This window comes from Cebidichthys violaceus, unplaced genomic scaffold, assembly GCF_023349555.1.
Source record: "Cebidichthys violaceus isolate CVI_PGR_0920_01 unplaced genomic scaffold, fCebVio1.0.p SCAF_2, whole genome shotgun sequence".
Taxonomy (NCBI): domain Eukaryota; kingdom Metazoa; phylum Chordata; class Actinopteri; order Perciformes; family Stichaeidae; genus Cebidichthys; species Cebidichthys violaceus.
The window spans coordinates 14,465,091-14,480,013 of record NW_027176372.1 but is presented as its reverse complement, the minus strand read 5'-3'; the positions used below and the strand labels follow the sequence as shown (position 1 = coordinate 14,480,013).

Here is a 14,923-nt window from a genome sequence, read left to right as displayed (position 1 = left end):
ATGCAAGTTCTGGGCTAACTTTCCTATTTTCATGACGTTGATATTATTTTTCTTAAATAGGAGCGAGGTTAACCTGTGTTTGTAGACATTTTTTGTTGTTGGAGTTTTTAAACAGCTGATTGCTTCTGCCCTCTGTGGCTGTAATGAATTTGTGAAGCAGCCAGTGAGGGGAAGCAGACCAAAGTTTTGTATTTTTCGTTTTTTTATTTCACTTTTAGAGTAAGAAGTCTTTTCTTTTTATACACCACAAGGCAATGATCAGGAGGACTTCAGAGAGGGCAGGTTTCATTTTTTTTTTGGTCACCTATCTTTGTCTCATGGGCTGAATGAACTGCAGACTTCCAACAACATTGTTCAAGAATCACAATTGCAGCTGAATAGAACTACTGGCCATTAACATTGTATCAATATATATATTGATCTTAGCAGTCTGTTTGATTTTTCACATTAAAGTTTACAAAAACTACTGTTTGTCCACGGTTTGTTTATTACCCACAAAACCTCAACAAGGGTCTCTAAAAAACATGAAAATATATATTAAAATGTCTGAATCAGGGCTGCAACTAACTATTATTTTTGTCATCAATTCATCTTTTTGATAAAGTCCAAAAAAATAATATGTTTACAATAATAAAACAGAAAAGCAGCAAAAAAAACAACTGCAAGCAAACGTTTAGAATGTCTTAATCAAATATTTAAATTGGTGGCAATTTTCTGTTTATTGACGTATTGATTAATAAAGTAATTGTTTCAGTACGAGTCTGAATGTCTTGTCTTATCTAAATATAAGGTCCTGTGTGTACATTGTGGCAAAACAGTAGAATTAAAACCAGGTCTGTCATGTGATGGGCCCAAAAAGATGATTCATGGGAACGAACCACTCGCTGCCTCCAACGCTGTGTCCACTTCTCTATATATGCACATGTTTGGCATACGGGAGAAGTTTCAGTTGATTGCAATCTGCAACTTCACCGCTAGATGCCGCCCAATCCTACACACTGAACATTTAATACAATAGATTTGTTTTACTGATGCTACATGCTCTGATATCTGTCCTGTGTGGCCTAGCTTTCACTGCGTATGCCTGAATTACTAAGTAGATCACAGAAAATGGGGCAGGGAGAAGGAGGATAGAAGCATGAAACCAACAAAGAACTATACTTTTATATTACAAACAGGATCTTGCTATGTTTCCTGTTCTTTAATAATAGTCAGTGTTGTGAAGCACCTGGCGTCTTCTATTTTTACCACTTATTAATTGAGCTCATTGGATCATGTGTGTCACTCTCGGTGCACTTGATGTGAACCATTTTTCGGCCTGGCCCTTTAAGAGCCCGTCTCTCCAGCAGTGAGACACAGCAGCTTGGAGCCAGAGACTGCAGCACATTCTCAGCTGCTGCTAGCCCACTTGACAGCACAGCGGAGCGGATAGGCAGCACCGGGCCAGCCAGCCTCCCGTTCACATCGCAATACACACCGCGTTCCTGGAGGGGAATGGGGGGCACCTAGCCCGCTATAGCTGACTACCTAGATTTCTCTAGAAGCGGTGAAAGCTCACAGCCGGGCGGTCCGGGAAGATGGTCTCGTGGATGATATCGCGGATAGTTGTGTGAGTACATCTGTTGTTGTGTTTTAACGTTAGCCTTACGCGCTCCATCCATCAGCTGTCTGATGCTGAACGACAACTAGCTAGCATCCATTTTCTGTCCCATTTCAGAAATGTAAGAAAGATAATGTAGGTAAACTGTTAATCAGTTACCACGCTAAGCAATTGTGTGTCAACCGTGGCTCTGGTTTTTCCTTGGAAGAACACAATGATGCAGTACAATCTGCATCCAGCACTCGCTAGCCGCCGCTGGTAGCTAACGTCTGCTGGCTAACCACCTGACAGATGACGTGTTGGCAGAGAAGAGAGCCGTTAGCTGCCCACGTTATTCAAGTGAAACCTGCTTAATATGCCGGCCTCGCTACAGACAAAGTAAATCCACCGCCTGCCATGCCTTTTTAAAAACACCACAGCCTGAATGCTGCTGGTCTGTAGACGGAGCATCACAGCACCAACATGAGTTAGTAAAATGTGATGACAAGGCTAAAAGCCCAGCAGCCCCCAATTTACAGTCAGGAGCTGGCCGGATAAATGTGGATATTATATTACAACATAACTTCACACATTTAATGTGATCAATATCAGCAGTTCAGGTCTGGACTTTCACCTGTGTGTGTGTGTGCGTGTGTGTGTGTGCGTGTGCGCACACACGCACATTACATCTGGACAGAGTGGATGACTCAACTAAAGCCAGCAGCTGCCATCATCTTTCCGTATGCAGACATTTGTACAGTGCTGCATTAATGTTTCTGAGTTTCAATCAGGATATTGTGTCGTCTGGACACTGGATGTACCTGTCCGTCATTGTCTTGTGGGTTTAACCAGGCTATACTTAACTATGATGGTGTCTTTGAAAGGCCCAGGTGTAGATCTGTTATTGGTGTTTCATCCCTGTAAATTGTCTGGATTACATAAGTAGAGGATAACATTGGCATACGGTTACCTTTTTAGTGGCTTCTAGCTGGCTCCACTTCAGAGCTCCTCCGCTAGTCATGCATTTGACAATGTGACTGGATATGCACCGTAATGGCTGCGGCATATCTACCACAAGATCAATAGTTTGTAAGCTCTGCTCTATGCATTAAACATGCAGCGGCCTCTTTGTCTTTTTTGGGGGTGAATAAGCGGCGTAAATTACTACATGCTCAATATCTCTGGTCTTGGTGTCACAGAGAGGATGGGATGCCCACAAAGTCTGTGTTTTTGAACCTGAGATCGGGACACAAAGAGGCACAGGGCGTCTGCTGAGGGGAGACGACTGGCCTAGATGCGCTGCTACGAGTCGCCTCAGCTTACTGTACAAAGCTGAGAGGTGCTGCACACATGACTGAGCAGCTCAGACACCAACTGGGACAGGGGGAGCTGCTTGAGAAAAACGCTAGATATGCAGCTGGGAGTCTGTGTGAAAAACATTCAATCCTTAGTTTAGGTCAAATATTTGAAGTCGCAATTTGCAGTTTACTCTGAAAGCAGCACACAGACAAACTAGTGACTTCCTGAACTCTATTCTCCCTGCTATCCCCCTCATTCAGCATTTCTCATCCTGTCACATCAGCACAAATCACCACAGCGGCACAGCGACACGACCAAATGCACATCAAGAACCCCGCTGTGTGTTCCTGGTGTCCCAGCCTGCCCATGCACTAACACGTGGTGACCCACCCCTTGGCACTTTTGTATGTTTTTTCCGTTTTGTCTAGCTGCAGTTTTTCCTGACTCCATGATTTCTATTCCACTTTTTTTTTAAAGTAATGAGACCGTGTGTGTGTGTGTGTGTGTGTGTGTGTGTGTGTGTGTGTGTGTGTGTGTGTGTGTGTGTGTGTGTGTGTGTGTGTGTGTGTGTGTGTGTGTGTGTGTGTGTGTGTGTGTGTGTGTGTGTGTGTGTGTGTGTGTGTGTGTGTGTGTGTGTGTGTGTGTGTGTGTTGTGTTTTGACAAGTCACTGCCCATCAACTCTACTGTGGCAACACCAATCGGGTTAAAACCACCAAGAGACCGACCTTGCTGAAGTAGCCCAATAACACAGAAAGCTACTTGTGTTTACATAGGCTCTGAGCCAACATGGCTAACCTGCTCTTTAAGCAGCGATACAATTGTTAGGTGTCAGAGTGAATACCCAGAGGCCATGTTCTCAAGCTGAATCCCCCCTCTGACCCGTGCTTCCCTGCTCCTCTGCTTTTTTGCAGCCTTTCCTTTGGGACACTCTACCCAGCATACTCCTCATACAAGGCTGTCAAAACGAAGAACGTGAAGGAATATGTGAGTATCACCCCTTGCTATTTTTACACTAATGTTTTAAATGCACAGAAGATGAGAAGGAATGTAACACAAAGTCCACAGTAGGCCAGGCACACACTTGACATAGTTTAATAACAGGACTTCTATTAATCACTTGGAGTCCTTTTTATTTTGATGTTGGCCACACGGACTGTCTCGTCTCTCAAAGACTGATTACCAAAATATAAAAAAATGTTTGATGATCACAGACATGCATGGCATGGTAGCTAACTGGGGCACACCAACCTTCGTGAAACTGGGTCAGTGAGGCACCATAATGACAAACTATTACCTCCATGTCTCTCTAACTCGTCTTTTATATTCATGTCCATTTAGAATAAAAGACAAATTGGGAACATGACAGTTGTGTGCAGGTTGTCTTCCATCTGTTTGAGCTGATCATTTTTATCCAACTCTTATTGATTACATAACAGCGTGCCATGCTGCAGAATGTGAATACCTGACTTCATCATCTCGTGTAGTTGTTCCCAACCTAGGGGTTGCACGATACATGTGATGGGACACAAGATTACTAGGCATTATAATTAACACAGAAAAATATGTAATGTAGTGCTGTCGATGAGATCAGCAGCAAAAATGAGTTTTAGCGCCTAAAGGAAAGACTCACCTTACAAATACAGCAATATCAGTTTAAGTGTATGTAGAATATTTCCTGTACCCTGCCATATGCACCGTCAGAGAGCCCTGCTTCACCAGGAACTGAAGCGCAAATATCCATTCAAAGTGAATCTCTTCAAAGCTACCAGACTCATCTGACAAAAGCTGTAATGTTACCTCGCGGATCACGGTAGCTGCTGTTCTACCACTAGCCTTGATCGGTTAATTTGTATCATGTGACTTTGCTTAAAACCTTTATTTATTTATTTATTTATTTATTTATTTTTTCAACGACAAAATTCTCGCAATAACTCAAACAAACTAACCAATCGAAGGCGGCAGCAGACCAGCAACTTCCGTGTTCCCCTGCTTACCTCATCACTGCAAGGGATGAGAGGGGGGGAGCAGAGGAGGATATAGCAGCATCCTGGCCTTCCGCCTAGATTTGCATGGGAGAACAGTGTTCTCGTAGCAGGTTACCAACGGCAACACCCCCCCCCCCCCCAATTGCTACTCAAGCACACAGCCACAGAAGGAGCAAATGAGGGATGGAGGACGAGTGGGAGTGGAGGATGCCATTTTTAGAAGTGATGTTTTCATTCCCCTCTCCTCTTGTTTGGCTTCTTTTTCTTTCTTTTTTTTTTTTTTATGACTCATCATTATGTGTTCATATGGCTTCATGCCCGTGACCATGCCGTGCTTTTCTCTAAATTTGTCACATTTGATATACCAATATGTTAGATTATTAATAATGAGGCGTTTGGTATCGTTTGTCTCTAAGTGCATAGTTTATAGCGTTTCATTGAGTTGTCGATGACGCCCTACGTTTCCTTTGTCTCCGGGACATTTACCCTGCATACTGATGTGATCTGACGGACTAAAACATATGTTGCATTGCCATGTCTGTTCGGCTCCACTTGTCTCAGCACGTGTACACTGGATGCTGGGGCTTTTCATGTGATGTTATCTCTCTCTCTGTCTCTCTGTCTCTCTGTCTCTCTGTCTCTGTGTGTCCAGGTGAAATGGATGATGTACTGGATAGTGTTTGCGTTGTTCACTACAGCAGAGACGGCCACAGACCTGCTCCTATCATGGTGAGTCAGGAGCTGCTCATGCTAGCGACCCTCATGTCCAACTAGCTTATATTATATATCAATAGACACATTCATGTGTATATTTTGTGCTAAGTTCTCTTGATATTTTTAGTACAGTGACTCTTTGTGATTCAGGTGTCTGACCCATTTTTCTTTTCCTCTCTGCTGATGGTATAACTCTGTTTCATTACTCAGGTTTCCATTTTACTTTGAGCTAAAGATTGCCTTTGTGATCTGGCTCCTGTCCCCATACACCAAGGGCTCCAGTGTCCTCTACCGCAAGTTTGTCCACCCAACGCTGTCCAACAAAGAGAAGGTTAGGAATATGACTTTTTAAATCTTTTAAGTTTGTCTCGCACATCCACATTGAAATATTCAGATTTTTTTTCCTTTTTTCTTCTTTTTACCAATTGCTTACATTGTTGCCCCCCCCCCTTCAACTGTCGTCACGTGCTATAGGAGATAGATGAGTACATAGCGCAGGCCAAAGACAGGAGCTATGAGACTATGATGAAGTTTGGAAAGAGGGGTCTCAACCTGGCTGCTACCGCTGCTGTCACCGCAGCCTCCAAGGTGAGCTCTATGCGTCATGATCTATAAACTTTTATAAAATGAATTGATACATTTTTTTCATTTTTTTTTATGTTAAAATGTGTTTCAAATAGAACTTCAAAGCTTTGAGTTGTTTGGTTTAGCAAAATGACCTCTTCTCCTCTGGGGGTTTGCTGTGCTGTACACACTCCATCATTGGACTACAGTTTGTTCAAAGATGCCTTGTATCAGTTCTATAGTGCAGACTAGTAATTCTCAATATGTTTAAGGGTGAATGCACAGCTGTATTTACATATGTCTTCTTGACATAAACTGGATTCCCCAAGGTCTATTGGGCTGTGTTTCTGATGTCCCTCGCTAGTTTCAAACAGGAAATTATGACTAGACCAAATTATATCTTCCGCCAAGCGTGCTGGTCTCCAAATAATAGAAATATGCATGTGTGTCAAAGGAGGAGGGCAGTGGCCTGAAGGTGCAACAAATTGTTCTTGAACTGATGTTGTCACGGGCTTGTGCAAACAGTTACTTGTTCGCGCTGTCAAATCAGTGTGTTCTAATGGCAAGTTACTGCAGAGAGACCAAAGTCATTTATTTAATGTCTTTAAAGCCATTTTTCACACTTGCATTGTCCCATTTACACAATACTATTTGATGCTCTGCTCAATATTATCATGCAAGTCTTGCCTATTTCTGTTTATATTCCAGTGTTTGCCACATAAGCAGATCATACTAACCGCTCCGCTAAATGACATTCAAGCAGACATTTATTGTTTATGCACAAAAACCAAAGTCGGTAACCTGCATCAAATTCTGAAAGCAAATATTTTCAATATAGTTGCTTGTTATTTACAGGTGATACTGTGGCCGTACAAGAAGAAAACAGGAACTTTAATTTTCAGAACCGTGGCTGCCCAGTATATTTGCCATTACATCCTGTCCCGTCAACTTAATCCATCTGTGTATCACCAAACATGAGAATTAGCTAATTCATTTCATTGTGTTTTTTTTAAGAAGTGCTTGATGCAGAAGAAAGGGATACATATTCTCATGCTGACGTGTCTGTGTCTGGTTTGTGATGCCCAGGGGCAGGGCGTGCTCTCGGACAAGCTGCGGAGTTTCAGCATGCAGGACCTGACTCTCATCAACACTGAGGACGAGCTGGCTCTGCACACTTCAGACGGCCGCATGAGACGGGACCCCATGGACGAGTTGAGCTCGGGGTCTAGCACGCTTCCCCGGGCCAAGAGCACCGGCGCACGGCAGAGTAAGTCCTCTCCACACACACACACACACACACACACACACACACACACACACACACACACACACACACACACACACACACACACACACACACACACACACACTAGCAGCTTCACATAGCGAGGCATGGAGTCGTACACATCAGAATACATGTGTACATACTGTGTGTCCAGTTTGCTGATTGGGCAGGAGTGCCACTCAGAGGACTTCCTTTGTTTAACTTTTTATCAGAAGCAGGACTGGGGCTAGTCGGGCCAAGTAGAGTCATGTGATTTAAGGCACTGTCAGATGGCAGGGAAGAGGAGGAGATGCAAAGAAGAAAGGGGGGGGGGGGGGGGAGGAGGGTGAAAGCATGTGATTCCAGTGGGAGGAGAAGCTTGGAAGGAGGACTCTTTGTGTCTCACTAAACTGCTGGTTTGCTGGCTGTGTGGGCCTGACGAGCTGTGAACTGGAGAGAGAGAGAGAGAGAGAGAGAGAGAGAGAGAGAGAGAGAGAGAGAGGAGAGAGAGAGGAGAGAGAGAGAGAGAGAGAGAGAGAGAGAGAGAGAGAGAGAGAGAGAGAGAGAGAGAGAGAGGAGAGAGGAGAGAGAGAGAGAGAGAGAGAGAGAGAGAGACATTTTAATTTAAACCTACAAAGAAACCTCGGGCAACTTCAAAATCCAGTCTGAAAGAAAGATCGAGCAACACACTGAAGTGAATGCGTCAAACAGCGAGAGTACAATACAGTTTTCAGGGTGATCTGTGCACAGATGTTCCTTTTTGATACTCTTTTGTGTACAATACAGTATGTAGTAAGCTGATCTGTTGATCGACTGGAAAAAATGGTGCACCGACAATTTTGACAATTAATTCATAACTTATTGGCGTCCGAATTATCGTGATTTCCATTTTACCGCTATTTTGTAGAAATCTGTAGACCAAAATGTTAGTTGGGGGGGGAAACAATCAACAAATTAATTGATAACAAAAAATAGGCAGTTGCAGTCGTACCATGCACTGCTCTTAAAGGTAACCTGTGGATTTTTCCACAGTCTTGTCTAGTTATGCCTCGCTATCATGCTCTGATTCAGTACATATTAACCTACAAATGATTTTTCCCTCGCCAGATTGTTTAATTTCATTATTTTTTAAGAAGCCTTAAGGGATAAAACTGTCTATTACACAAGAAAATAATAATAAAAAAAGTCAGAATTTAGTTTTTCTGATGCAGTTAATCATCCTATGACTCCTCAGATTAATCTTGTGACCTCTTACAACACAACCAAGGCTACGTACCACTGCTGTACGTGGTTGAAGTTTGTATTCGGGACTTTAAACCCTTGTGAAATGCTCCAGCACCAGAGTCTGTTCGTCTGTTGCTGTAAGTAGTCTGAACTCTAGTGACCAAAGCGCTCTCTGCTGCTCCTGTAGCTTTTAGTGTAAGTGCACTGAAATGGAAGCACCTATGGTGATCCTGTCTGAACCTTTATAAACTCAGTACATTTCACATTCTGTTATGGTGGCTGAACAGAAGATACTCCTTTACCAACAATTAACTTTAAAAAAACGGATGGAAACAAAACCTGTATTTTGACTTGTGGCCATTTCGGTGGTGTGAGAGGCTGTGACTGCAGTGATGTTGGTCTGCAAATACATGTTATAAATTACAAATAACAGTTGCTTCAGGACTTTCATCCTTGGTGCGTTTTAATGTTGTTTATAGGATTAAATCTGCTGAGTTAAGTTTGGCTGCTACTGGCTCAATCACTCTCTGCTTTCTCAGCTGTCAGGTGAATCATACATTTCTGTTCAATCCTGCAGCCCGCTCTTCGGCGGCCACGTCCCTTGTTGACGACGCGTCCTCCCAACACGGCTCTGACCAATCAGACACAAGGACTGAACACTCTGATGAAGATGCAGGAGACAAAACCCCCAAACGTAGTACCACCGTCAAGGCAACCAAGAAACCTGCTGCTGCTAAGACAGAGGTAGGACACACACACACACACACACACACACACACACACACACACACACACACACACATAACCTAGTCGCTCAGTTTCCCTTCAATTGAATCCCAAACAATAGATTTGTTTGGTCGGCCAATAGAGACACTCCTGCTCTGTTTTTGAAGGTATTGAAATTATTATTCTAGCCTTTTTATTTTTTTTAGGACATCATCACACTGCTAGACTACAAACTGTAAGATCACTCTTTATAGACTTTAAAAGGTTTATAGTTTGTTCATAGTGTGTGCTCAATTTATTTATTCACCTTACGTCAATATAACCGGGATGACGTCATTGGGGTTATTTTCAGATCTGTCATAACTGTATGATACAACTCTCCATGAAGAGTGAGGCCTTCATATGTGTTATCATTAAACACGATATATCACTCAACTTTAGTCAGACCTTTTGGACCTCCTCACCATATTTAATAATTCACTGTTGTCTCTACTTTTCTTGTGTTGTTTAATGAACTGTATCAATCTGTCTTTAATGTCTCCTCCTTCCTGTCCTCCCTATTCAAGACACAAACCAAGGCGGTGAAGAAGCCGACCAAGAAAAAGGCCACGACTAGTAACGCAGAGACGCCACCATGAGGCCTGCTGTCCACCGGCCTACACTCTCTCCACACACATCCTGCTGGCCCTTCTTCCTCTGTATGGTTTCCTCACAAACGCAGACACACTGTGTATATATTAAGCACTGAAATTGTGTCACTCTTGCTGCTTTTTAGAGCAAAGTGCAGGTTTTGTTTTTTAGCAGTATTTGGGTTGATGCATATTTTGCCTCTTTACTTACTGTAGGTTCATCCTAGATTCAACAGTCGGGGATGTTTTTTAGTCTAATAATGGTTAATGATACATCCATGAATGCTCATTTGTCCTTTAACCCCTAGACATATATGTAGGTGACAACGTAAACTGGCCATGTTGCAGTTTTCCAGTCTCATTGATTCACATCCCGCTGCCGACATTGGGACAGTCTAAATTCAGGCTGTTTTTGGTTAAATTATTTCTTGTGAAATATTACATTTTTCACTCTTAGTTCTAGATTCAAGTCTTTTATGTGTCCTCCGGGCTACTCCTGCATGGTTCCAATTAAAAATGTCGTCCTCTCGCTTTGTGCAAGCTACAAGTCTGGGTTTTCATCCGGACCCGATGGTAGCAATGCTCAGAAATCACCAAAACAGTTGGCTTTCATTTTGTTGTGCCTGAAGATTGAAAGTTTCAAGCATTGTCCAATAGTTGTAGACATCCTCATTACTCTTTCAGACATAATGGACTCATAATATCACCACCATGTGCTCATGCACCTGTGTAGTTTAACAGGATGACTTGTGATCAAACCTGTTTTGGTTCTCTATTTTACCTTTTTCATTTTAAACTCTCTGACTGCATCTTAGGCCTCATAGCTCTTGGAAGATTAAGATCATTAAGTCTGTATTCTTCTGATTGAGTCTGGCTCTGCTAAGTTCATGTCTTATTTACAGCAATTGTCCCCCTGACTGCTTTAATTTGACTTTCACATTCATTTACATTACTGGTGATGGGAATGGTTTGTTTAGTGTTGGATGAGTTATCCTTCATCTAGACTTCACTCTCTTATTTATTACACTTCTGTCTTTTGATCATGTGATTAGTAATAAGTATGATCGTGCATAGCCGGGCCTCTTAAGGTAATTCTGTAACTCCCAATAAATACAGTAGTCAGAGTTGCCGGTGTTGTTGAGGTGACATATCTGCTTTCACCATGGTAGTGACGTCTGTATATTTTTTGTGTTCAACATTAGAAGGTCAAGGAGAAGCTTTGCACATTCTCACTCCTGTGGTAACAGTCTGCTTCTTTGCCATATTTAAAAATCTCAGAAGCCAGGAGATAGCAAAGCAATATGGAACTAATTAAACCAAAACCAACATCAGGAGAACGAGGAATTATTTTCTCATCCCTGTGCTGTTATTCCAGATGTGGAGGAAGTGTCAGACCAGGCTCGGGGTGTTTCTGAAGACACTGGACTTTTGTTTTGGTAATGGCTCTTTTGGTTGCCATCCACTGCATTGGGTGTAGTTTCTGCTGAGTCCTTTTAATGAGCAATTTAAAAATCATCATACTACTTCTGCACTCATTACTGCTGTCTGTAATGTGACACTAGTTTGAACCAGTAGAGGGAGACAAACCCCACCTCAACTCTTGGCAGAGTTACTAAACAAAATGTAAACACAGTGTAAATAGTAACCTTGACTGTATATACAATATGAGCTTGCTTGCCTTATTCATTATCTGGGCTTGAATTCATTTACTTTATTAATCATTTGTGTGCTTTAAAAAAAACCAATTCTCTGTCTTGACACATTTTATGTTCTTAACTGGAAGAAGCTCAGACAAGAAATGATTTTTGTATTTTTAACATGTTTAGTTTTATTTTCTGTCTTTTCTCATTAATTTGAACTCTCCTCAATCACAAAGTAAGGAACCTCTAGACTGAGTTTAAACTGATGTTTGTATATTAAAATCTTGCTCTATGCTCTACTCAGATTGGCTATCAAGTATTTTTGGGCCAAAAGTTGAAAACAGCCTTTTCTTTCATCTTAAGTTAACATTTGCTTCGAATAAAACGAAGACGGTATGTCAAGGAAAAATATATCTTTTTTTCTTTCATCAAGATACAGTCCTGCATTTTAATGTTGTGTTGATGCCAATTTTTTATATTTGTTGTTTATATTTTCTCTGTTTGAAATCAGTATTGTACAGGATTGTTCATTTGTTTATTGTTTGTGCCAATTCTCAAAGCTCCTTGTCAAAAAGCATTACAGTATGTGTGCTGGGACAATAGTATCTAACAAGGTCATGTATCTTTCAAAACTACTAATAAAGGAAATTCAATCACAGTGTTACTGCCTGTTGTACAGTTGAAATCAAGGACTACCCTTTGTGATGATGATGGAGGAACGTCGACCTATCTTGATTATTAAGTGATTTAAAAGAATATATACATACATGTTACTGCACACATACACACGTGTTCGATGTTATGAAAGGACGGGTTTTTATTTGTCAAAAAATGTCAGGGGGTGTCCATGTAGCTGACTGGGTAGAGCAGGTCCGAAACAAGTCGTTAAAAAGTCATAGTATACTAAGTCGAAAAAAGTACAAAAAGTAATAATACAGTATGTCGAAAAAAGGTGTAAAAAAATCATAGTATGGTATGTCAAAAACAGCCATAAATAAGTCATAGTATAGTCAAAAAATACAAAATAGTATGAGAGAAAAAAGTAATACAAAAAGTAAAAATAAATCATAGTATAGTAGGTAAAAAAAAATTCAGAAATAAGTCATAGTATTGTATGTCGAAGAAAGCTGAAAAAAACGTAGTCAAAAAAGTCATAGTATAGTAGTCAAAAAAACGTCATATGTCGAAAAAAGTAAAATAAAGTCATGGTATGGTATGTTGAAGAAAGCTGTAAAATAATCATAGCATATGATTATTTTACAAAAAAAGTCATAGTATAGTAAGTCGAAAAAAGTAAAATAAAATCGAAGTATATGTCGAAAATAGTTGAAAAAAAGTCATAGTATAGTAGGTCGAAAAAAGTAAAATAAAATCGAAGTATATGTCGAAAATAGTTGAAAAAAAGTCATAGTATAGTAGGTCGAAAAAAGTAAAATAAAATCAAAGTATATGTCGAAAATAGTTGAAATAGTCGAAAAAAAGTAGAAAAAAGAACAGTAAAGTATATCGAAGAAAGCTGACAAAAACGTCATAGTATAGTAGTCAAAAAACACCATAGTATAGTTTGTCGAAAAAAGTCATGTTATTGAATGTCGAAAAAAGCCATAATACAGTAAGTCGAAAAAAAGAATACAAAAAAGTAATAGTATAATTTGTCAAAAAAAAGTCTTTTGTAATCCATGCAATTTGAAATGTAGCGCAATACTTGAGATAAAAAATAAAAACGTAAGTAGGCTTACAAGAAACATTACTGATTTAAAAAAGACTCAAAAAGTAGGTCTACAACTAGGCCAACAACGAGAGTCTTTGTTACAGTAAGGAAAGTAATTACTTCCACCACTTGTTATCTGTTATCTCAAATCCCACTTTATGATAAAAGTGTGCCCTCTAAGAAAACAGTTTAACACACTGTGGCATAATATATTGAGTGTGCTGTGCTATCAAAAAGTTCTCCAGTGTTCTTTAGGTAGGCCCATGTTTGGAAACATAATACAGGCTCTGATAGTAGGCAAAGGCAAAGAGAATAAAGAACCTATACAAAGATAGCACTGTAAAAAGTAAAACACCCTAAAACACTCACAAGATGTGTGGTTCAAGTCTTGTTGTAAACAAAAATGTAAAACATTACAAAAGACATCAAACCTGTCAACCTTCACCACAAGCGCTCTGTTAGGTAAGTAAAGCTTTATCACGTGGTAAGAAGTGATGAACTTTGCCCGAATACAAACATACATTTTGTGTTTTTAGTTCTTCCTCTACTCTCCCTAGCTTGTCCCCTAAGGCCGGATCACCTCACATCTTCCATGATTTAGTGTCGCTTATGAGAGGCACCTCCCCTCGAGAGGCGATCATACGTCATGTGGAAAGAACCCATGAGTCACAAACTTACTGCATCCTTTTATACTCTCTGTCACACTTTGGCACAATGGGTGACCAATGAAATAATCATGTAAAAATACATGAATACAAACCCATAATAACAGATTCAAACATGAATCTACATGGGAAAAAAATTAGTCTATATAAATCGTGAAGCGTTTTTGCTTTAAAGTTGAACAGTTAGTATAGCTGCTTTGACATTTTGCAATTAAAAGTTTTGAGATATTTAATGGATGTATTTTTGTCAGTAGCAACACAAGGATCCACTTGTGATGATCATCTTATCCGTAGGAATAATTGACTATTCTCTGGTGTATACTGGTGGCTCCCTTTTTACTCTACAGTAGTTAAGTAAAACTTTATAGACATAGTACTTCTCTTGGGTTAAAAATGATGTTCCCGGTTACAAATGAAAACATAAGAAACACAAGAAAAAACCCATAAATCAACAAACAAATAAGAACGGAAAACAAATTTTGATTTAAAATATAAATCAAAGACAAGCAAAGGACAAAAACAAATCAGAGGAAAGGAAACAGTAAGAAAAAAATCATTTCAAACACCCAGGTCAGAGCTGACCCTCAGAGTAAACCTGCTTTATAATGTGGGAGCAAGGGCAGCAAAAGGTCAGTCACCAATGAAGTGAATGATTCAAAGCAGGTATGTGTTAACATTCACTTTCACACCTGAATAACCCCCATGTCTGTGTTACAAAGGCATTTAGAGTAATCAAATGAAACCACAACTGGACATTTTAATTAGGCAATGTAACAGTGAAAATTGTGCTTCATAATTTCATAAGAATTTCATGAAAAATAAGAAAATATCAGGTGCCATGTTTAGGGTGCATATGTAACACAAGCTTTCAACACCTGGTGGAGCTGCCCACCCAACAAAGAAAGAGAGAGGAGGATAATGA

The 14,923-nt window shown here is 40.4% G+C and overlaps 1 protein-coding gene across 1 annotated transcript; it reads left to right on the top strand.

Moving 5' to 3' along the window:
* Window positions 1–1,207: 1,207 nt before the first annotated feature.
* Window positions 1,208–12,283, top strand: reep2 (receptor accessory protein 2). Its single transcript, XM_068714617.1, has 8 exons — window positions 1,208–1,609; window positions 3,791–3,863; window positions 5,517–5,593; window positions 5,789–5,909; window positions 6,053–6,166; window positions 7,229–7,409; window positions 9,208–9,374; window positions 9,923–12,283. Exons 1-8 carry the CDS (start codon window positions 1,578–1,580, stop codon window positions 9,992–9,994), a joined length of 837 nt encoding a protein of 278 aa, XP_068570718.1. The 5' UTR covers window positions 1,208–1,577; the 3' UTR covers window positions 9,995–12,283.
* The last annotated feature ends 2,640 nt before the right edge of the window (window positions 12,284–14,923 follow it).